We start from the raw sequence: 24,384 nt of genomic DNA, 5'->3' as shown, positions 1-24,384 counted from the left end.
AATGGACATGGTATCTACACAACTCCGTTGACCAAAACATCTGTATTCTTCCAGAGTACAAAATGAAAGATATGGTCGAATTAACGAGGACGGCGCACGAAGTGCTGAAAATGTTTAATCTTACACACATGCCATTTTATGGAAGGTAAACTTCACAATTTTTACCTCAACTTTCAAGTCCTTACATCTTAACTTTAACGCCAATATTTAGCATCGTATTTTGAAATACGGCCTGATTATAATTCACGAGTTAGCTTGATAAGGGTAGGATCACGCAAACCTTAGTCCAACTTTTCAAAGGGAAGGGTCAGGTCCGAATATTGGCCCGGCTCCGGATCCGTACTCTTTACCGGTCGTAAATACGTAAAATGCAAAACCCTATCCTACTTTAAAGGAAAATGTACACCCCAGTGCCGTTGGAATTAAGTTCAAATCGGGGGGCTGCCCATTTTACTCCTCATCTAAACATTGTCATAAAGAAAATACACTACACAACAATTATTGGGGGCTCCAACCCCCCCCCCAGCCCTCTGCTCTGGTTTTGATGGCCTTGCACCCGTACTGTTTCAGCATTTTCCTGGCCATGCCTTGTGACGAGAATTGGAAATCCACGGCTTTAATTATTTGGCCAGCTAGCTTTAGAGATCAACTGTGTTTACAAGTTGGATTTTACAACATACTCTGAGAGCTCCAATGAATTGAACACTGTTTCTGCTTAACTAAAAGAAATTGATAGCCAAGGACGCAGAAACTGGAGGGGTTGGAAGGGTGGCATGCCCCCACATTTCCAATTATTGAAGTAAAGTGCCATCTGCAGCTCATTAAGGTGCCCCTTCTTTGCCAAAGTGTGCCCCTATTTTAAAATGCCCCAATGCTTATGTTTATGACACACACCCAAAATTTAACAAGCAATCAGGGGTGCTGCCAAATGGGGTATGTGGGGGTGCAGGTTATGTTTATGGAACACTCCCAATATTTTGTTTGTCAGCACATTTAGGGTTTTGGCTGGATGGAATTTTTTGTACTCAGTCTGTAACGTTTTGCAACACTTGTAACATACTAACATTTCTGTGTATCTGAACTTTCAAAGTATGACACTAGAGTAAAAGCTTCGAAACAGAAACATATAAAAGTAGCATGTAAGAGTATCCATATTTTGACCACACCCTTAAAGAGTGTGACACACCCTTTTTGTTGGCAAAAATCACCTCTTCACTCATCCAAACAATTCTCTTGCCTCTGCCCTGCAACCATTTTCTCAAGTTGGCCTCAAAACAAGTTTCATTTTATTAAATGAACAGTTCCAAGGTCGCCCCAGTATGAAAATTAATATTTTGACGCATATTTTTTTACATAGAAACATTGCTTCATATTGTTCTCTAGTTTCCAACAATGATAGTATTAAAGAATCAAAGCCCTTTGAAGGCTGCACTTTTTATTCCGTTACTTGTTAACTAAGCTTCTATGCAATATTTTTACCTGGTCTAATTAATGGTATCAGCTGAATGTCGCTAAAATCTTTTGGCTAGACTTGTGTAGACTTGTGTAGACTTGTGTAGAGGAAGGGGGCTCACAGGGCTGAGGGGCTCACGGGGCTGAGGGGCTCACAGGGCTTAGGCTTTGAGAACTGTTCACATACCTTCTTCAAAGGTTCAGACAAATGTCAGACAACTGATCATCATGCAACCATCTGTTTTACATACCAAAGAGATTAGGAACAAATATATTTTCCCACTAACCAGAGTCAAAAACCTTTTTTACTAGGACAAGCAGACTAAATAAACCAGATCTTGTCAGTATTTGAATGCCCATTGGCTCTCACAAACGGTACAGATGATATTGTAGTGTGGAAAAGTGAAGCAGGAGGTACTGAAAGGAAAAAACTTTTGTTCCATTCAATATTTAAACAAAGCTTTTCAAAAGGTACTAGTGTTGGTTTTCTTACTCTCAAAAGAGAACACACATTAAGAGCATTACCCAAATTTTTAAACCCTTGTCAAATTTTTTAACATATCATCTAAAACCCAGATGTTGCCTCCTCACATCCAAGTTCAGGTAACCCAACCTGGCTAAAAGTATACTGCAAAAAGCTCTTCAATATGTAAAAATATATAAATATCCCAATTTGCTAAAAAGGTAGATTCTGCATTCAATAAAATTTATTGAAGATAGGTGTTTCCTCATCTTTCTCATCAGCTTGTATTTTCTCCTAAATGTTGCTATTGCCTTCCTTTCCATTTCAATATATTTTGATGTTGTGCAAGGATAGACTGCCACCAAATTTAGGGCCTGGGCAAATTAGTCCAGACGGGGCCCTAAACGTCAAATTAAGTTTATGGGTATCCCCAAAGTTTTTATGGCAAAACTCTGGCTTAAACGGCTATATTAATATTGCTATAAATTCTAATTAGTTATCGCCAGATATTTAGACGTAGGTGTAGAAGTGTAAAAAATAAAAAAGGGGGCTCTACAATCCTTAATCTGGGTCTGCATCATTGTTTTCTGGCTGAAGGATTTTTAAGTGGGGGAGAAGGTAGCATCGGAAATTTACTGGGAAGTTGTGAAAAATAATTTATCATTTTTTGCATGATTTTTAGGGCTAGTTAAATCTGGCTGCAAGCTAACTAATGCTGTAGTTTCTCTATCACTAAACTGCATAACAACTATAATCAGGGACCTCACTATTGTTTGGTGGGTGGGACAACCCCTCAAACATAAAAATCTGCAATGAATTAGTATCCCGTCATGGGCGTAATTAAATTTCTAGATTTTTCAAGAAATATCTTGATATGTTATTTTTCACTCAAAACATAATAGAGGTTGATGTTTTTCTGATCATTGGTTGAGCAGCCAGATAAATTGGTTTACTGAGCAGCAGCAAGATGAGAACAGTAGCATGGTCAGGGATGGTGAAACATTATTGAAATTGGGGGGTCAGGGTAAGAGGGTAAGATGAAAAGATTGCTTAGGGGTTTAGTAAAGGGCACCACCACGGTTAGGAATTTTGGCCAAATTCAAGAAAAACTTGTCACAGCTTTCTATGCCTTACATGATCCTTATCTGATCAAAGCACAGACAATGAAGGGGGCTTGTCATATATTGTGTCATTATACTAAGGGGCAATGGACTTTCATACCTTTAGTTAAATTGTTTCAGCAATATGATTCCATTGTTAGTTGTAGTTCGTGACACTGAATTACAAATTTAAAATAAAATAAGAGCCTCTTTTTACCATGACCTGAGGGTTAACTTTTATAATCAGAATATATTACAGGGCTGAGCCCCTCTGCATTAAAGTATAAAAGCATATTTGGTTTTAACATTAAAGTAATCTACCTTCTTAGAAATTGAGTCAAAAGAGCTGTCATGTCCTTGAAAACACTCAAACTGAAGGCCCTGACGAGAAAATTTTTCAGATTTGGGAACTTTCAGTTAAGCATTGTATTATTGCATTAGCATTAGGGGCATTGGGCCCTGGGCCCAGAGTTCTGCTGGCTTACACAGGGCCCAAATTTTGGAAAATGTTTTCTCAGTACCTCTCCTTTTCATTCATTCTGCATCCACTAATCTCAAGAGAGTCACAGTGTAATGGCAAGAGAAGAGGGCTCCTGCGAAACAATTCAATTTGCCATTTAATAGCAAAATTAACAAAAATTGAAATAATATTGGGAGAGCCTAACCACCCAGTCTGCCTTTGTTGTTGAGAATATCACAAGATCATGTACATGTAATAAGATATATCTTGACCTTTTAAAAAGCCAATGGACCTCTCTTTTATTCAAAGCCAGAGCTACTCAACAATGGAGCAATTCAGGGCCGTAAATCTGTCATGTTAATTGGGGGGGGGCGGTCAGCAGAGCGAGTGAATATAAGGGGGGCGGTCATCAGAGCGAGTGAATATTAATTGTGCAGTGGGTCATGGCACCATAAGCAATTTATGGTATGTGTTATGGAAACAGTTTGAGGAGTAAGCGACTTAAAAAACAAAAAGGGTTTTAGATTTGATTTAGTAAGGTTTTTTCAACTCTATAGAAGGTATTTACAGCTATTTCGTAGCATGTTGACTTTTTTATAATTGAGTTGATAACATTTCTCAGAGACAGCTTGAAGAAATTGAGCCCGAGGGGGGGGGGAGCTGATAATCACGTTAGTGACGTAGGAGGACCCACCATGGTTGAGGCCGACGTGGAAGAAAAATTTTGGAATCATACCTTCTAAAAGGCATCTCCCAGACAAAGTTTAACAAAATACTATACCGTTCAGGATAGACAAATTGACGTTTCTCAGAAGAACACAGATTATTGTTTCTGGGAGAAATTGGGGAGGGGAAGAGTCATGCTTAAACTCTAGTGACAGGCGTTGGGGAAAGAAAGAAAAGGTGTTTTCTATTCGAGAGCAAGCGAATTTTTCCTTAAACCATATCGGATTCGAAAAAAATAAGGATATATCTAGGAACATATTCGGGCTCATCGTCACCGACTCGACACCACTCTACAAACATAAAGAACAGCCATTAAAAATAGTCAACTTGCGCTTGACATCATGACATAGTGGCTGAGATTTGTTGCAATCACACAGAAAAACTTAGTTTGGTTCTAACCCAGCTTCGACGATAAATTCTCAAAAAAATCGTTTTTCTCCAGATTTTGGGTGGGTCTAGTTCCCCGCCCCCCCCCCCCCCCGGAATTTACGACTCTAGTAGCAATAGCCCAACTACATAGCAAATTACACATTTAGGATTTATCTAGAAACATTGTTACCTTGTATTACATACTTTATAAATGCTTTTATGTCATATCTTCGTTTTAACTTTTAAAAAGTTAATTCAAAATTTTTAAAATTTAAACTTTAAAAAGCTTTTAATTTTTTTCCTGTTGGTCCTGATGTAAAATATTTCTTACTTTCCATATAAAAAATTATAGGCTACTCATTTAAATATTTCACATTCTTTTGTTTGAAGTAGCAATTCTTGAGAAAGAAATATATATATTTTTACACACGTTGTTTTGTTGTTTACAAAAACTATTGAAAGTCCTACCCTCAACGTTATGTCCAAAAAAATCTTACATTTGGCCCAACACTTAACCTTCTTCATTATAACTTTATTGACATATTAAGGTCCCAACGGGTACACAATTTATGTGATTTATAGCGATGTTCAATTTATGCTAATCAAACCCCCTTCCTTTTATTCTAACCCCCATTTATTGATTTTTGACAATTTGAAATGATTGTTAACAAAAAAATCAATAATTAAAGGGTTTTCTTGCATCAGCTTGTTAACCCAAGTCATTAAACTTAGTCTCAAGAAGCACATTTAACAGAGCCAGAGTTCATTAGTAGATGTGAAAACAGAAAAAACAATATATTCAATCGTACCAATCTCCTCCCAAAATTGTCCCAACCACACGGTCTTTATTATATTATATTGCATTAAACAATTTCCAACCTGATTGATTATTCCAACCCCACCCCCCTCCGCTACATATTTATTTGGTACTCGAGAATATTTAAGATATAGCCTTCAAATTTTCTCATTCTTCATCTATTAAATTTCCTGCTTGTCTTCTCCACATCACATTAGTTTTCCAGTTACTTTGCCAATGTGTCTCTCTTTGCCCAGTGTTACTTTACATCTCCATACCTTTCATTTATAGCTTATTTGGTGCCTATAGATACAGAAATCCTTTGCCTTGGGACCACGATGTTGACTTACTCTTGAGAAGGGAAGAAATGGATCGGACAGATGAGACCAAGTTTGTTGATGAATTTACAAGAAGAGGAATTAAAATTATTTACAGACCATGGGCAGGATCATATAAAATATTCAAAAAAAGTTCCCAAGTAGACATGTTCTTGTTTAAAAATTTTGATGGTGTCATAAGAAGAACTGGCATAGAATCATATGTATTCTTTGTTAATCATAGAAGCTTCCACAGTTTTCCTGCTAAGTATATCGAAGAGCCGCTGCCAAAGATAGAGTTTTGTGGTGTCTTGATGTCAGCACCTAGAGATGGCATTGATGTTCAGCAATACCTTTATAGGGATGATTGGCTGATTGAAAAGCGCCCAAGAGGATGCAAGGAAAACAAAAAATTCAAGTGATACATGATTGGTTTGGGCTGTGTTGCTGTGTTTTATAAAATAACTATCGTGATCATTATTTGTATGCTCTTTATATTACAAGATCAAACCCTTGGTACTAAGCTTTCCGCAAAGCAAGCTACCATTACTGCCAAATCTAGTTAGAAAAGCGGAGATTGTGTTCGTAATAAATAAACACTTTTTCACTTCATTCTCCTATTTCAAGTAGAAAGATCCTCCTCTGCCCCCCTAAACAGTGTTTGGAAGGAAAATGAACCGTTTTCTAAAGGTCTGTTAGACTGTTTCTGCTCCCGTTTTCTCGGTAAAGCGGGTGGGGATGGGGTGGGGTAGGGAAGACATTGAGTAGGAAAGATGATGAGAAGGTTACATCACTTTTTACAGGCATTGTAGAACAACTAGTCTCAGGTTTCAAGAACCTTTTTTAAAAGTTCTTGCCATTCCTAACAATAATATGTTTTGTATCACTTCAGCCTTGATTTTTATTCCTATTTCCTTTATGTGCCCTTTTTTTGTGACATATCTCATCCTCCTTTCCTCTTAAAAAAACGAAAACAAACAAGATGACAAGACTGATGCTAAAAAGCATTTGTTCGTTTCCTATTTGTATAGAGGGGATCGTCTTATTCTCATAAGTAATCAATTTTTAAGTAGGCATACCATTTGTATGAAAATTTTTTCTCAAAGAATAATTCCATATGTTGTTTATTAGCAAAAGAGTTAGACTATTATTAAAACTGCATACTTTAGAAGTAGCCTAGAATATAAGCTAATACATTTCACAAGATTTGTTACAAGTTCGAGTGAATAGCTTTAAAATCATCCACAATATGTGTTGTATCTATAATAAAAGTATTACTCTAAATCAAAAGTTACAACCACATTTATTTAGGTAAACCACCAAAATCTCCTACTGTGAGGAATAAGCAGAATTGGGATTATTGGTGCTGCTGTTGGCCTGATCTCAGGGCAAAATCCATAGTAAGCAGGGACACCTGAAGCAGGGGGTGAAGGGAATTTAGCCCCCCTTTCCAAAATGCTCTGAAAACCATGAAAAATGCCTTGCTCTTCGTTTTTAGCATATTTAGCACCCACCAAAAAACTTTTGAGCCCCCTCAGTCTGTAATATGCTCTGCAGTCCTTGATACTAAGCCCCCTAGACTTCTACTTCACCCATTTATGAAATGAATGATATCTTGTTAATGTGCTCCCAAAAAATAGACATTTAAATTTGAAAATATTTTACCTAGCTAAATACAGTTTGTTGATGAGGTGTATTTTCAGTAAATATATTTTCTATGAATTAATGTATTATTGGAATTTTAAAGATAAATTGAAATGAATCAGGGAAATTGAAGGGAAAATTTAATCAGACATGCCTGCACTTGAAGAGGGCAACGGGGGTAAAGCACCAAGAAAAAGAACAAAACAATAGTAAAACAGAAAAATGCTCAATCTCACAAGGACAAGGGGTCCACTGCCCCTGCTGCCCCCTGGTTCTGGCGTTTTGATTGTTACGAAAGATATGAACCAACAAATTTTATAGAATGTTGATCATAAGTTATCTTAGAGAATTTATTCTGCCACATGAAGACATGTTAAGGTACCAAGAGAATATTAGATTCGGTTGATAAATGTATTTTCAATTGCAATATGTGTTTGTTTCTATTTTCAAACTATCGTTTCTGCCAAGAAATAAGCTTAAACTTAGAAGTTTCCAAAAAAATATGGGATAAAAGGTCAACTTTCACTGATTTGATATAGGCATTGCAAAGTGTGTCTTAGCAAATCCTAGCAGGCAGAAATTTCATATTGACGCAACTGTTGAGAGAATCACGCCCGCCGCAACTTAAGGAAGATGCGACATCACAACAACATTTGTACCTTGGAGAAGAAGAAGAAGAAGAAGAAGAAGAATATCTAATCGTTAGAAACATAAAGTCAATTTTCAGCATCTATAGTCATTATTCTAATCGATCCTTTTTGAAGAAGAACATAAGAGATTGTTTCATTTAGTTTTAGCTTTACATCCACTTTGTCTTAACGCTTTTTCTAGCTATCTAATGAAAAGACTATGTGCTCGTTGAAGTCACTTGAGATCACAGTAAGACTGTGATAACTGTAAAAAATGAAGTTAAATGACTGAATCGGCTGAATAATCGGTCTCTAGGAGGCTAGGTGAACCAAAGAAGTCACTTTAAAGTTCAATATTTTCCCACTGAGAAAATGCGTCCTTGGGCAGGTCTAGATGCCCTACAAAGCTGTGTCCATCTCACAATAGACTTGTACCATTAGTTTTGGTACAATTATCATTCGAATTTGTTTAGTTACTCCTAAAAACAATTTTAAGCAACTACAAAGGTAGATATTTCATCTGATGTCATTAGATTCCCATCCAAAGTACCAAATGACCACCATGAAACTAAGAGGAGAATGGATTCCCAAACTCATCGCAGCCCGAAAGTCCCTCAGAATTTTCTCAAATGTATTTTTTGTCATTTTCATTTTTTTATCTCAATTAGATTGGTTGTTAGGACTTACGTTTTATTAGTTATTAGTTTTATCCCAACTTTTTCAGACACCCCCGTCCCCCTAAAACAATGATTTAATTAGAGCCCCTAGTAAGGGTGGAATGTCATTCAATGACTTACGGTAGGTCCCATTTTCTCTTGGGAGGGGGGAAAACTAACCTAATAAATATTGAAAATATGGGAAATATTAAAAAACCTTCTTACACATTGGGGCTTTTTGTCCGAATTTTAAATGCCTGCTCATATTCATAAAGACCCAGTTTTACCGAATCTTATACAGAAAAAATACGATAATTGGATAGAATCGTTTCACACGGGGCTATTTGGTCAGAGTTGCCATTTGAAAAAATCTAAACCGTTATTTTTATTCTGATATAGATTTCGTGTAAATGTAAATAATTTTAAGTTTATTTTTCTAAATTTGATACCTAGGTATATCTGCTTTATTCGGGATCCAAAAAAATCACTTTGAGAAAACATTCGATCCCGAAAATATCGGATTGACACTCCCTCGTGTATATGTGCCGAGTACCCCCTAGGGTTCTTATTTCCAAACTTGTGGCCGATGTCAACCAGCAATGGAGTTACAATTGACATGTGTAACTTGGTATGTATCAGTTGAACTGTTCAAGTTATGTCTTTACATTTACCACCGAAAAGAAAGAATCTGTTAGAGAAAATAGAAAAGCAAACGTCGCAAGGAAAGGAGAAGAGGATGAATAAACTCTGCCCTGACGAAAGTTTTTACAGAATAATCCAAACGAAAACAGCGATGACTGAAAGAAAATTTTCGAGGAACTGATTAACCAGAGATAATGAAATGATATCAATAGCGAAACTTGTTTCACAAATGTATCACGTTTATCTGGAAAGAAAAATTAGTCCCGATGATCATAAAGAAAAAACTTTTTATTGATTCAAAGACGTAACATAAAATAACTTGAAAGAGAACACCCAAGCAGCCGCAAAGACTTCATCTTTTAATGGAAAGCCTTGTTGGTGAGGTTGAAGGTGACCAGCAAGAGGGTTTTCTTAATTTGTTCTGTCATCTTAGGGCTCAGTTTCTTGGAGATATAACAGAATGTTTGTAGCCTTGATTTTTAAGCCTTTTTCCTTTAGCATTGAAATTCATTTAAATATTTCAAACGAAATTCTTGTTTATAAACTAAAGATGATGAGACATTTAAGAACAAAAAATAACAAGAATTTTGGCCAGGGCCACCAACTGACCTCCCACCCAACCCAATCACATTACTTAAATTTCCAATCTAACGGAACGGAACGTAACTGTTCTGGCCCTGCGTTCACATTTCTACACTATGAAAACGAGTAATCTGGAAAATTAAAACATCGACATGCAATGTAGTAAAACACTATGGATCATGTCAAAAGTGCAAAGATGGTCGAACGGCATCGTTTTAACGAAACAATATAACCACCGTTTTTGCAGCGTTTCGTTTGAATGACGATTAAACAGCAAAATAAAATCGGTGCCGAATGAAAATAGGAGCATTGTGCACTGACTTTTATGAGTCAGCTCTCCATTAGAAACCTTGTACAGCCAGCAACAGTTTCTCACAGTTTCAAGTTCTTCTACCAGTCCTTGACAAAACAATACTATACAATTATCCGACCTAACGTTTCAAGTAAAAAATGTGAAAAAACCTTATAACAAATTTCTGGCATTTTAGATAATGTGTTGGGAGCGTTTTTCTTCCATCCTTTTGAAATATCTTATGAGTTTTTGGTGCATTAGATTTCAATGTGTAATTAGAAATAAACTTTCACAGCATTCATTTCGTTTATTTATGATGGCTTCTGCCTTTATTCGTACAATTTCGGATTATCCGCACCCATATTTTAATCCAGTGTCTCAAAAAGGCCAGATAATTGGATAGATATTTTAATATTTCAGTTTCTAATTTCTTAAGTGAAAATTCGTATAGCACTACTGTTGTTCAGAACACCAAAACTATTCTATATCTTGATTAAATATATTTGTTTACTCCAGCCAAAGAAATTTTGCAGATGTTAAATATCTTGCTTACCTCTTCCTTGTGCTGTAAATCTTCAAATGCCAACTGATTCAATTTCTATGTAAGAGAAAAAATTAGTTATCTACTGGATCAACTTTTAAACAACTAACCAAAATTTATTATTTGCATATATAAACATGAGTGGAAATGATAACATATCTAGCTATAACTACTGTAAAAACTGATGTAATATCTGCCCCAGTACCAGAGGTGACGCCAGGAATATTCCGTCAGAGGGGCTGGAGCTTCCGACAGGGGGGCTTAAATGACTAAAATAAGCAGTTTTTGTACGTTATTTTGTCAAATTTGCTCCGACAATAACCTAAAATTTCCTCCGATGGGGGGGGGCTAGATGCTTTCAACGGAAGGGCTGTAGCCCCCCCTAGCCCTCCCCTGGCACCACCACTGCCCAGTACATAAGGCTTGCAATATCATGAAAATCTGATTTTTATCAAATCCAGCTGAACTACTTTCAGCTTGATACCCATCTTGTATTAAATACAACAAGGGTAGCCAGGAGCCAAAACCCCAAATACTTTGCAACAAAATGATGGAGAAAGGTGTAGTTTATTTGCAGGTTTTAAAATAGCCTGCAATTTGAAAAAAGTTACCATTATTTGGTTAAAATTTATTCATAAGAAAAAGTAAATTTTGAAATGATACCTCTTCAAAGACTGGCTTTAGTTCCTTTGGAATTTCTTTTTTCTTTATGCAAGGACCAGTCCAATTTTCCATCAGGAACACTTCTAAACAAGTTATGCCAAAATTTTGCACAATTTCCCATCTAAAAAATTACCACAAAATCCTCTTCAGCAATGATGACATTCAATTGGTTCTTTGGTATCTATCATATTAAATTATTGGAACCTTTAACCATGTCTCCTTTATGCACAGTACACATATGTACACACTTGGTGCAATTGGTTTGCAAAGATGCTTGAAGCACAAATTGAGCAAATAAATGAAATTAGGAGCCATCAATGTTTGATTGTTGAAAATATTTCCAATGCATTAGGTATAGGATATGATAACGATCAATTTATAATTCAGATTAACTTAAGATAAGACAAAGACTTATCATGCTGGGAAAATGAAAAGCAGTAGGAAAGAATGATCTTTATTTCTCAAAGAACATTGTTCCTGAATGTCCGTTAAAAATGTTAAAAGATAGAAAAAACATGAAAATGCATAACAAAATAAATTCTAAAGAACATTATGGCTTAATCTACTTGTTAGGATATGACATTTAATAATATTAAACAACAAATAGCCAAAAATAACAGAGAGTGACAGGTAGCCTCACACACCTTAGCTTAGATTCATCATCTTCCTCTGCGTTTTCTACATATGCAGTTAACTTCCTTGTCAAGTTGTCCAAAATATCTAAGGAAATGAAATTTTATGGATGTTACTATTCAACATAAAATTGTTTGAACCGGAAGACATACAGTGAAATTAATTAAGACCAGGCATTTCAAATAGGGTTATTACAGTATGATAAAAATGTTTTCTTTACATATAAAACCTCTTGTAAATGTCTTATAAAAATATAACCCTATCCACCATTTTGGGCAAATACAATTCAGACATGCATTTTCAGTATTTATATAAAATTTGTTTCTAAAAGAACACTTTCAGAAAATTTTCAAAAGCACACCTTTAGCCTTTACAAAAAAGTTGAAAAAAGCTTACCTTTCTCATTAAAAAAGGCCTCATCAATGGAAAGTTGATTAAATGCTTCTGTCATTGATCTAGTCCAAGTCATTTCACTATGTAAAAGCATAAAACATGATTTTTTTCTAAACATTGCAAGGTATATAAAGAAAAAATAGTTAGACTTGAAGTTAATGGTGCATCAGGTGCAAGGATGGCTCAGTTGTTAGAGGCACTGATCATAGACCCAAGTGTCCATGGTTTGAGTCCCTGGTATGACCAAACTTTCACCCAGAGTGAGGAGAGTCGCCAGCTCTCTGTAATTACAGGCATAAGATTTGTGAGGTGTGGTCAAATCGAGAGGAAGGACCAGGACAATGCTCGATAAGCATAAGCTTCTCAGTGTCCTTAAAAATACCTTCGGATGCTAGGTAGAAACAAATACAAATACAATTTGACAAAAAATAGCTAGCTGTAGATAATTTTGTATGAACAATCAAATAAAACATATTGCAATCAACAATGTAGATGATTAAACTTTGCTATTTCTATAAAACTACACCGTTTGATATTATTACAGTAAAGATTTCCCAGATGTAAACAAGAAAGGTCAGTGTAGTGCTGCACATAAAAATTTGAAATTAAACACTGAATTTTACTATATTGCTATTAAGAAAAAACTTTCTGCATTTCAATGAAAGTATTTAAGGAGGTTTGCATGCAGAAAATGTACATTAAATGACTTCCATACTGAAAACTTTATTGTATGCCTGCAATATATTACCAGTGTAAGATTCATTTTGGTATCCTATACAAAAGTGTAAAATTGTGAAATGTTATGTGTTTCAGATCGTGTGATTTCATGATTGTGTGATGTTTTGATACTTTTTTAGAGTTTGAAATGTTACTGTCAATCAGGCAAAGTTTGGAGTCACCATTAATGGTGATTTTGCTTGTTATTAGCACCCCCTTTTTAAAAATACTTTGTTTGTTCTTTACATTCTGAACAATATGAACCAGAACATTTGTGTACCTGTACCGGTTCACATGCTAAATTCCACTATTCATTTTGGTACTCTATTTTTTAAATGCCTGGGTACTTTCTTGCATAACCAAAATTTTCATGCGTTAGTGAACACAGACCGTCTTGCATAAGGTTACCAAAACCCATATGACACCAGCACACTCAAATTTTCCATCCCTCGTATGTAATAACATATTACAATATTACCACTATAAATTTCTAAATGTGAGTGATTTCAGGTATGCAGTCATGCAGTCAGGCACATGAACTTGCCTGTGCAAGAAACAAAGTTCCAGTCTTGAATGATTTTGTACACACAAGATCTTGTTGGGATTGCCATACTCTATAGACTAGAGCAGACTTTCTGTGTATGGAGTAGAGGAGGATTATAAGCACAAAAGTATGTGTGCTAATGTCCTTAGAAAGATCCAAATCACCGAGGCAGGAAGAGGAATGAGGAACAGGTGGACAAAAGGTGGCAACTCTGTAAGCTTCAAGCAGACTTGAAAATCTGTTGCAGGTTATTTACTTGAATAAAGCTTGACCAAATATGATCAGTTACTAAAAATTTCACCATCAAAACTTTAAATCTGAATAGTTGTTTTTACACCTTGCTGTGAAGAGCGGGATTGTTCTAAGATTGCCTCAATTTCACACTTTCTTTAATCATTAAGCAGCTATTAGTTAATTACTGCTTAATGATTAAACCTATTAGTTAAAAATAACAGTAGATTTAGTATACTGTTATTGTCAGGGAAATTTTACTGCTGTTATTTTTACTGCATTTTGAGAGGTCTAGATTTCTTCCTTAATGTTTCTGTACGTAAAAACAGTTTTACCTTGGTATTTCCAATTATTTTTGGACTAATTCTGTGCATACTAATTTCAAAATCATGATGCAAAACACAAAAATTCAAGGACTTGTGCTGTGTGACTTTTCAAGAAAATCAAATCATTCATTTTCTTTCCAATAAATATTTGCGTATTAGTCAATCTTAATAGCTTTCTCACTATTTAAATAAATTATTAAAAATAACTTACATCTGTTGATCGTTGGATGGGTGCATCACAACTTCAAATATTCGATATAGATATCAACTGTTGTTGAGCGGCTAGGCCCTAACACGTGGTGAAAGCCTTGGCGACAGCCTCGTTTCTGACCCTCCTCTTCTCGACAGCAAATCAGCTGAGGGACTATAGCCCCCTCCCCAATAAGTTCCAAAATCTACTTCAACCCATTCAAAAGTTGCCCTGCTCTTGATTTTTTAGCATGTTTACACCCCCAAAAATCTTTTAGCCCCCTCAATCCGCAATATGCTCCGCGGTCGTTGCAGCTAATTAATGTCTGAACGTTGAATTGGCACCCTAAACGATTATTATATGGGGTAGGGTGGGGGAAATAGAGGATATGAAAACGTGTTTTTTATTTCTTTGGATTAGGTATTTACATTGTAGTTATGGAAAACAGTTGTAGATGTACTTCGAACCGTTCTATTCTTTGAACCAAAGTGTAGTCAAATATATCAGTATAAACCTGATGACAAATCTGAATCAAAGATGTGGTAGTACTTTTGTTAATTATTCGTACTTTATAGGTAAAAAGTTATCAGCAGGGGCATCGAGATGAGGAGTTAGGAGGGGCAAGAGGTCCGGGGCCCGTACTCCGATGGGGCCCGTAATAATGTAATAAGATCTATTTACAATGAGAAAGCTACTGTTTCAGCTACTTATATGGAATCAACGCCTTTAAGTTTATCGCAGAGAAAAACAATACCAACTTGATTTCCTTGATTACTAACAATACTAACAATTTCCTTGATTCATGGAAAGTGTTTTCCCACAAGCTAAATGGGCGTTGTCCTAGTTCTCCGGGAGACAAAATAAGGGCCTGGCCACAGAAAATTTTTTGGGGGCCCAGTTTTGTAAATCACCCCTAGGCATGAGCGGCTGTCAACGGCCCTGGTTATCAGTCTGGTCGACGAGATATCTCTTTGTTTATCAAATAGCTAAAGATCTACCTTCATTTCATTAGGTCTTTCGTAATGTTATAATCTCATTCTCAGTGGAGCAAGTGTGTCAACGTGAAAAAGCTATGTTTCATCAGTTGGCGTTATTTTACATCGGTACTAGAGAGGTGACATCAATTGAAAGACTGAGGAGGAGGTCCTTTTCTCTACCCTGCTCTAGAGAAGGTAAAACAAAATTTCATTTACATTAGTGGTCTCTCCAGATTAGGATCAGTGGCGCGAGCCCTGCCGTTATGCTTTCGTTGCAACTTCACCTTATTCTGTTCGCCTCACTTTTAGACAACAACAATGCCAGGTTGACAACTTGCTATTGATGGAAACTGTTTTGTTAATCAGTACGAGGTGAGTTCATGTGACCAGTTCAAGGTCAACCAATAGCATCGCACTCATGGAAATCATGACTCAGCGGATTTTGGCACTTAGGGTATACCCAGTCTATTTATCATGACTCAATGCCTTTAAAGAACATTTTCATGGTCCACCCTTTTTCTTTGTTGTTGATGTCACTTCGTGGCAAGTTGTTCCTTCCTTTATTGCATCATTCCACAATTTATCATTAGGCTTGAGATATTTCATCCTACACAGATTTTTCCCATTAGCTTCAATGCTCTGCAAGGTTTATCACTACCTTTGATAATTTTTTCCTTTACAATATTTTCATTATAGAGTGTAAGTAGGCTTTGCTTATAAAGTGCTTTGTAATTTCCCTTCATCGTCAAATCTTCAAATTCCAGCTAATTCTTTAGATCAATGCAACGATTGTCCATGTCAGTCTACTAAATGCCGCTCTCGACACATGGTGTACTTTAGGCCAGTCCATTCGATAATGTACGTAGACCATTAGGTTCTAGGCCCTACACGTCCTCGTCAACAATTCATCTAACCATCCAAAAAAGTTCTTACAAATTGTTATTTCACTTCATGTTATACTTAGTAAACGTTCAAGTTATACTTAATATTAACAAAAAAATGCTTCATTTCAGTAGCACATCAGGAGACAAAGATTGAAACAATACAATTCTGAGGATAGCGCGTGAAAAAAGCTATGTATTTCGAAAAGATGTTGTTTAACTCTACCTCAATTCTTATCAAGACAACACAACATAGTTCACCAACTACCCTTTAAGCCCTTGACTTTGTTAGTGTCAAAATATAGTAATAAAACGCCTTAAGCCAGAATACAAGTTCAAGTGAAATTTAGAGTTTGCTAACTCTTTTCATAAATTTCTTCCGAATTTAGAATTTTCTTAACCTTGTCTTCCAATTTTATTCCATCCCCAATTCACTAACAAATACCCCAATTTCTTTCTGATAAAGGAATTTTCTTCCAAGTTCAAGCACAGCTTGAATGTAAACTGATGCACTAGCTAAAAACAGTTTTTCCCGAGGTAAAAAGTTTCGGAATAACCGCACAGGTGAATCTAAGCATGATGTTTCATAAAACAGTCTAGGCTACATTTCCTTTTGTAAAAATTTTGATTTTGGGCAAGTCACTAAGTTTCGAAACATACAAAATTACCAATTAAGATTTATATTATTAGCAAGCATGCTTTGGTGACAAAAACTTTATCTAATCGCGCATGCCAGGCCGTTTTTTACTTAAGCAATTTGGAGACTCTCTATATCAGAGCAAAACATCTCAAATTGTGGAAACAAAATAAGTTTGTTCTTTCTTTTTGGACTTTTCACTATGTGAGGGTTTATTGGTCGCTGATTGGTTAAAAGCAAGAAACCAACCCAAAGCCTCGTTCTTCCTCTCTCGTGCTACTTTCGATCCTCATTTGGGTTGGAATCTCCGCTTACCTTTTGGTCATACTCTGAAAACTTTGACGTTTATACTGTGAAAAGTGTCGATGTTTCCGCCGTGTCGATGAATAATGTCACAAGATAATTCTAGTTGCCAAGTAGTGGTTGATTTTATAGAGGCAACCTTCCGAAACTCCAACCATAACTCAGACATTTTATGTTTTTTTCTTATATCAGTTTCTAATGAATGAAAATTCTGGTTTCACTTTGTCTAATAAGCGGGTCAGAAGGGACAAGTATAGCTGCCAAATTTCCTGCACTGAACTTGAGTCTCAAGCAATAAGACCGAAAGAAACAAAGAAAAAGCAAGGGCAACATACAACAAGCTTTTGACAGACTCAATAATGTCAACATTAAATATAAGCAAAATATTGCACGATCCTATTTGAAACCTTCAAAATCAACTCTATTTAGAGTATCAACGAGCTGATTGATTAATTAAATAGCAAATCATCAAAAGAACATGCAATTGAATTTAAATACTATAAGTTATCGAAAGAAAGTTGCAGATCGGTTCTATTAGTACTTCACTGGAAATTTTCCATTCCTAGATAAATAAACCAAATTTAAGGCTGGCAGTATACCCTAATTCTTTTATAAGAAACTGGCTACAAGAAACGAATACTGGAAAGAAAGAAAAAATTAAGAAACTTCAGTACTCGAAGCAAAAAGAACTAAGAATCTATCAAATCTTGATAAAACTGAGAACAACGAAGTTTTGTAAAACCCAAGAACATGGCCTAGAAATTGAGACACAAGGGATAAAAATATACTTCCCACATCTAAATACAGCATCAGAAAGAAAGCGAATCTCTTGACGTGACAAAAAAGGTCACGAACATTTCATAACATCATTCATGACGTCATAATTAAGAAACTCCCAAGAAACAATGAGTATTGAATTTTCCAGAAACTGGAGTACTAAACATCGACCATTGTTTCTTATAAAAAATTGAGTGTACCTGAAAAAGTAACAATGATCGAGGGGATGTGTGTTGGGGTGTTAGGCACTAATTGAATTTTGGTGCAACACCCTTCAAGTCACTGGAAAATTATGGAAGCACCAACTTCCAAATTAGGCTCTTAACTAAAATCGAACACTTAACAACCTATGAAATTTCTAAGTTGATCATATCATGTGATCAAAGTTTTATCTATGACCATGACAACAAACCAAAACTCAGATTTTGGGATAGTTGGAGGGTCATGGTAGCCAACCTTCTGATAGAAGATGGTACCTGATGATGATGATCATTGCAACTTGAACATGACGATGGATTTTCCGATCATAGGTTGAGCAGCCAAGTACATTTACTGGTTGAGCAGCAGCTGAGATCCATGGGAACCATGGATCGGTACCATGGGAAGAGCAGGGGGAAAGTTCATTGAAGGTAAGGAGGCACAATGTTTATATTGCTCATGAGTTTCGTGAAAGACGCCACCAAAGTTGAGGGCGAGACAAATTTTGAGCTATGACAGTCTAACGATAGCCAGAAAATACATCGATAAGGAAGATCCTCTAGAAAATATTCGTAAACTTTCTTTTTAGTAATTATTGATTAGATATTGAATGGAAAAATTTCTCTCGTGTTAACAATACAAAGCAGATATTATCAGCTTATGAACCGTGCTACTAAAAATTTCAAGAAATACTGTCGTTCAGTGGGCTTAGAAAGTATTCATAGATATCAGATAAAGAAAAATAAATTTTAAAATGAGAACAAAATTAAAAACACATGAATCTGAATTTATCCAGAAATTAAAAACACCGAGAGTTGCCAAAATTTATCTTGTCCTTACGAAAAGAGTGTAACAGAGTCAAAAATAGCAACCGGTTGATGGTTCAGATAATAAACCCGACCTCTGAATGCAATGATAAAAACCAACCGTCTATACAAAACTGTCATTTAACGTAAACAGTAAGAAATCTTTCACGAATTTTATATCTATTTACGTCAAACTTTGTTTACATTTTCATGCATATAAAGCTTGCATTGCGTCAGTCCTTGTTTAGCCGTAATTGTCTGACCTGTGGTAAAGCAACAATTCTTCACAAGAATATAGTCTACAAGAATATTAAGGCTATGATATTTATTGATCAGTTCGCTCTGTTCTGTTTTGTTCTTATTTTGTTTTCGTGATGACGTAATACATCAACGAAGGTTTTTTTTCTCTGATCTTTGGGCGAATTTACACTTTATGTGATTTACACTGTTCAGGAAAATCTTAGGCCCGAAAAAGAAGAATTTACGAATTTTGAAATTCAGCAAAAAGTTAGGTATTAAAAAAGAAGTGTTTTCGGTTTCAGAAAAAGGTTTGCACTGAAGGTAAATTTGAAATTAATTTTTCTTTTTAAGTTTATAGTAAACATGCTTTTGTTTTGTATGAAATTTGAAAAAACGGGTTTTAACACTAGTTTGTGTTCGGTTTCAATTTTAATTCCGGATTTTGACAGCACATGCAGACAGGGACCGACTTGAGGTTTGCACGGAGCTTCAGAAGTTGTTTAAAAAACCTGTTGTGGCTGTGCCCGCACCACCTTTATACAACTATTCTCACGTCTTGATAGAAATGCTGTTGTTTTTTGCCAATGTCTATAATTCCCTAATCAGATTAAATAGTAGATTTGTACTCGTGCTGGGATTTGAAAGAACAAGAGTGCTAATAATAGCACTTCCACACATTCATTGCGCGCGACGAAGGGGCAAATTTCATAAAATGACTAGCAAAACATAGGGGAAGACCGCTTCGCATAAGATGCTTAAATGCTTGGCTTCTTAAGACCTAATGAGGTTCATACATTGGATATACACTGTTCTGAGCCTCGTCACTCTACTTGTGTCTAGTTTTCTTGTATAAGAATTGCTTGGGATTCTTCCTTTGTACCAACTCTTTGCACAAATACGGCTAAACAAGACCAAGATACATTTCACCCAATGTATCGCTAAGAAGAAAGGCTCTGAATTACATTATTTGGCCAAATGCTAGGCAGGCATTGCTCTTAACATAATCAACAAGAATCTGTCATTTTAATGTTGAATGCTAAGATTTGTATATTAAGAGTGTTTTTTCCTTGTAGCCAGCTATTTGGTTTCAGAATATCGTCTTTTAAGTCATGCTGCAGATTCGAGTTTAGAGTGGACATACAAAATATGAAAGATCTTGGCGTCTTTCGTGTAACTTTTGAAATAGTTGAGATCCTGGGCACGAGTCTTGTGGAACAGCATACTTAATACTATTGTTACCAATCGATTTTATATCATTTGCAAAGTTGCTTTAGTTATTTTAACAGAAGGTGAGTGACGCATATTCACGCAAATTATGCTATAATTTTTTCATATTTCGTCGTGATCAGCCGCACGGAATTGCTTTCTTCAGACTTATAAAGATCATGCCAGTACGTTGTCCATGTTAATACATAGATAACAGTCATGGATGCTTCTTAGCAGGCATGTTACAACAGTATACGAAAATCTAAACACTAACTAATTTTTTGCAAATTTATCTATTTACAGCCAGATATTGACATATATTGCTATTGAAAAATATAAAGTAAACGAAACTCTATAGCTCTGCCTACCATCTTTAGAGCCTTGGTATCGTGGCAGCTTTGTCTTGTTCCACATATGAAAACATTGAAAGATTGAAAAGATAGCAAAGAAATTCCCTACAATGGGTTAATCTTTCTAGCAATGCCAACAGCGTCATCTAAGTACTGTACAATTTCGTTTTGTTAATTGAAAAATCAGTCTTTCATTGTTGTCCTTTCTGACATGACATATATTTATGCTGTAAGTGCTTCAACAGTGCTGAAATTGTTGTATAAATGCAACTTTAATTTGTTGCCTTTTTGTCACAGCGAGGCTATCCTTTAGCATTCATCCTTTAGCAAAGTAGTACCCAGCTATTCTGATTCTAAGCTAAAATTGCCGAAAGGAGGAGGTCTCTGGAGGAGGAAGGAGGGATTGCCCCCTCTTTGACCCCCTATGCCATTATTCTTGTACTGCTAAATGTCCATCGTATAATTTATTTAAAAAATTCTCATAGCATTTAAGAAACGAGACCAAACTTTATCAACTTTAACTTGTTGTAATATCAATTATTTCTAAGTTGAAAATCTTATTCAAGGAAACGCAAGAATACTATCAACCTGCGTTCAACGAACTTCAAGAAAATTTGAAGGCTGGATTCTTATAAGTGTAAAAAGTGTATATGTTGCTTCGTCACCTGTATAGGTCATGATGTTTTCTTGATTTTTTGCTTCATCGCTGTTGAAACGATCCTCAACATAGGCAAAGGGGCTAGGGGCCCTAGAGGGCCATGCTCTCATTTTTTCAAATATTTAAAATTGTCCATTTCTCAGAAAAAATTCTTTTTAGAAGAAGGTGCTGGTCTTCAAGCCCCTATAGAGAAAACATTAAGACCATATAAAGGAGAGGTTATACTTAAAGAGCAGACAGTCTCAACCCCCTTGCAAAAGAATTTTCAGGGCGGATCGACATGTGAAAATCCCGGGGGGTACTCCATTAAGGCCTGACAGGGGTGTCCAGTCCGTTTGAGGGTCTTACCAAATGGCTACCAAATGGCCCATTTTCGATAATAACTGAACTGCTCAGTTTAGCTTGCGATTTGTTATAGATAATGAACAAGATTTATCTTTCCCGAAATAACAACAATCAATTATGAAGAAATTTGTCAAGAAAGGACCAGGAGAAAACAAAGAAATGGATGCTAGCAAGGAAATATTTTTGGTTTTCATTCTACCGTTTGAGGGGTTTTGTCAAAAAGTACTACCATTTGAGGATAATTTTCTAAAATTTTAGCGTTGGTCCTCGTTGACCCTGACCGGACTTAGAAGTGCAAAAATACAATTGCGACTATAATATTTAACTCGTGTATAGACGAGAAATTGAAAAATAGGGTGAATCCTTCCAAGTCCCCTTTCCCTACTTCTGACCTGTTTCCTTCATAGCTGACCCTAGATGTCGAGTTTGGAAACCACGCAGTGTAAAGCAAAAGCAAAAACAGCCTCTATTGTATTTTTCAAGACCGAATGTGAGTGGTCGCTCTTGTGGATGCTTTTTAGTCACTGCTCCAGTCCGACTCCTATGATTCATTTAAATTCTCTGAATTCCATGGAAGTTGCTACCTATATCTAAACAACATTCAACATTGCATTGACGTCGTATCTGTGAACAGTACATGATAGTAGATGAACTTTTCTACATTATCGGTGAGTAGATCGGTTTTCTAAGCTCTCTTACCTTTACTGACGTCTCTAATTAATACGAGGAACCTTGCACCGTGGATCGATTTTTGTAGGCTTCATTCTGGAAGGGTTTCTGAGCTTCTTTGAGGTTGGATCGTGTATTTATTCGGATTATGTTGCCTTTTATAGTATATTTTAAGCCACGAAGTTGGTTTACGTGGATAATCTCACGTCTCTAGGGTGTTTTCATTTAAGTTATTGTTATTGGACATAAAATAAATTGTTTACGGCCTAGCCCTCTTACTTTTTGGTTGGTTTCGATTATGTGTCATGCTGCTGGGGTTGCGAGGCAGGGGAAACGCTCCGCTGTTTGAATTGTTTTGGTTGGTAATGAGAAGTCTCGATTAATCAATATGAATATTCAAGTGTCATGTTCAAGCGGAATATGACTCTAATAGCAATCATATCAGGTAAATGATACTTTCGAATTTTCAAGTAAAATCTCTGAGGCCTATGACAAAACTTGGACATGGAGCGATTGTAATTATGGCGTCGCGCAGAGCTTCCTTCTCATGTATTTAGATGAAACCCATCAATGTACTATTTGCACTGGACACTACATGACTATAAAGAATATTGTGAGGTATTTTTAACATGGCTCAAAGTACGGAATGAGTTTCTGTATTTGTATTCGTATGTTTTGGTGAAAGCGAAATTTGTGCTAACACCGTTCAAAATGAACGATATTTGTTTAGAATAAACAGATGCATTGGCGCGAATCGATGGATCAATTTCTTTGTTTACAGATTAGGCATTTCATGAAACATTTTTGAGACTAGTCTTTGAAGTTATAGAAGTACCTGCTTTTCCAAAACTGAACAGACACGTGATGATAACTTTGAAATGTTTTACTTATGTTGACAGATAGCATGATTTTGAATAGTTGCCAGCAAATAGTCTGGATAGAATCACTATGGATTATATATCAAACTGGCTTCAAAGAAAGTAAAATTCACGGATTTATAGCTCAAATTTATTATGCCTAAATGGTTTCTAGAAGATGTCTAAATGGTGCTTTTGATAAGTAAAATTAAGGAAGGGGATAGTGGCAGTGCCATATTATTTTTGGCCAGACAGATAACCATTTAACCAGGTATAAGGAGAACCTTGCCCCCTTTTTTCCAAATTATAGAGGATGCTAGGAGTGCATTTTCCCCAGGAGAATATTCAGCATTTTTAAACATAGGCATTTTCAATGTTATCCTTTGTTTACCAATTTTTATATAAACCTAATTCTCTTTATAGGTACTGCCAGAATAGATCAATTCTAATACTTCACTACCTTTATACTTTCTAGTGAATAGCTCTTGCAAAGTTTTGCTTGTCTGTACAATTTGTTATTCTGAATTTTGCTTTTTGTGTATCAATTTGCATCCTAAAGGGAACTGATACCCTAGCAGGTTTCAGATCAGTCTTCAATTTTATTCATTAAGTGACATATTGTTAATAAGTGGTCAACCTGAAATTGAATATTTTCAAAGTGGTTTTGAGACAGTGGTTTTGATGGACTATTGGGAAACCTGTTTCTATACCTGCTGTTTCATTCAACTGATCCTCTGAAACTGTGGTTGATTGTATTTGGTTTGGTTGAATAAAAGAAGGGTTAACACCCTGTTTCATTGGTAGCTTGCAATTATAGTAATATTTCAGCTCATAATGGCTTTACATTATTCCTTTATAAACCCCATTATTTTTGTCCAGAAATAATCCTTTTAATTTGATTTCAATGGTATTTAGTTAATATCATTTATATATATATATATAATAAATATTTGTAATTCTTAACTGGTGTATTTAGATATTACTGTCCTATCAAATTTGTGAGTTCTCATCAATTGATAAGACTGAAACAAGATTAGCTGCTATCTATTATTAATGAAACTTTATTTTTTGCCTTTTAATTCACTATGGCTCTCTTATACTTAACCAGCATAAT

At 35.8% G+C, this 24,384-nt stretch overlaps 3 protein-coding genes across 4 annotated transcripts in view; 2 read left to right on the top strand and 1 right to left on the bottom strand.

Annotated features, from left to right (window-relative positions):
- Window positions 1–14,524, bottom strand: part of LOC135691341 (tetratricopeptide repeat protein 27) — a 36,750-nt gene extending 22,226 nt beyond the window's left edge. Inside the window, exons 1-5 of the mRNA XM_065209184.2 lie at window positions 14,388–14,524; window positions 12,362–12,438; window positions 11,977–12,052; window positions 11,333–11,453; window positions 10,682–10,726 (exon numbers count right to left, since the gene is read on the bottom strand). Of these exons, the coding sequence (XP_065065256.2) occupies window positions 10,682–10,726; window positions 11,333–11,453; window positions 11,977–12,052; window positions 12,362–12,438; window positions 14,388–14,413 (345 nt within the window). The 5' untranslated portion in view covers window positions 14,414–14,524. The remainder of the gene's footprint in view (window positions 1–10,681; window positions 10,727–11,332; window positions 11,454–11,976; window positions 12,053–12,361; window positions 12,439–14,387) is intronic.
- On the top strand, window positions 55–7,832 carry LOC148959227 (uncharacterized). The gene is made up of 2 exons (XM_089110460.1): window positions 55–145; window positions 5,658–7,832. Exons 1-2 carry the CDS (start codon window positions 63–65, stop codon window positions 6,103–6,105), a joined length of 531 nt encoding a protein of 176 aa, XP_088966586.1. The 5' UTR covers window positions 55–62; the 3' UTR covers window positions 6,106–7,832.
- Window positions 14,525–22,252: 7,728 nt separating the features above from the next.
- LOC135691318 (protein PALS1) overlaps window positions 22,253–24,384 on the top strand; it is a 17,213-nt gene continuing 15,081 nt past the window's right edge. The window contains exon 1 of one of the 2 annotated variants that reach the window (XM_065209152.2): window positions 22,253–22,412. The gene's annotated coding sequence lies outside the window, so the exon portion shown is untranslated. Of the gene's footprint in view, window positions 22,413–22,452; window positions 22,859–24,384 lie in introns of those variants that run through there. The other variant, XM_065209161.2, reaches the window with a different exon arrangement.

The sequence above is a fragment of the Rhopilema esculentum genome, chromosome 10 (genome assembly GCF_057945365.1).
Source record: "Rhopilema esculentum isolate cy_ngs chromosome 10, ASM5794536v1, whole genome shotgun sequence".
In the NCBI taxonomy this organism is placed as follows: domain Eukaryota; kingdom Metazoa; phylum Cnidaria; class Scyphozoa; order Rhizostomeae; family Rhizostomatidae; genus Rhopilema; species Rhopilema esculentum.
The sequence above is the reverse complement of the archived record's forward strand: the minus strand, read 5'-3'. Positions and strand labels throughout refer to the sequence as shown.

Coding starts and splice junctions, on each gene's coding strand:
- LOC148959227 (XM_089110460.1), top strand. CDS start 63: ATGAAAGATATGGTCGAATTAACGAGGACGGCGCACGAAGTGCTGAAA. Junction 146..5,657: donor CACATGCCATTTTATGGAAG/GTAAACTTCACA, acceptor TTTCATTTATAG/CTTATTTGGTGCCTATAGAT.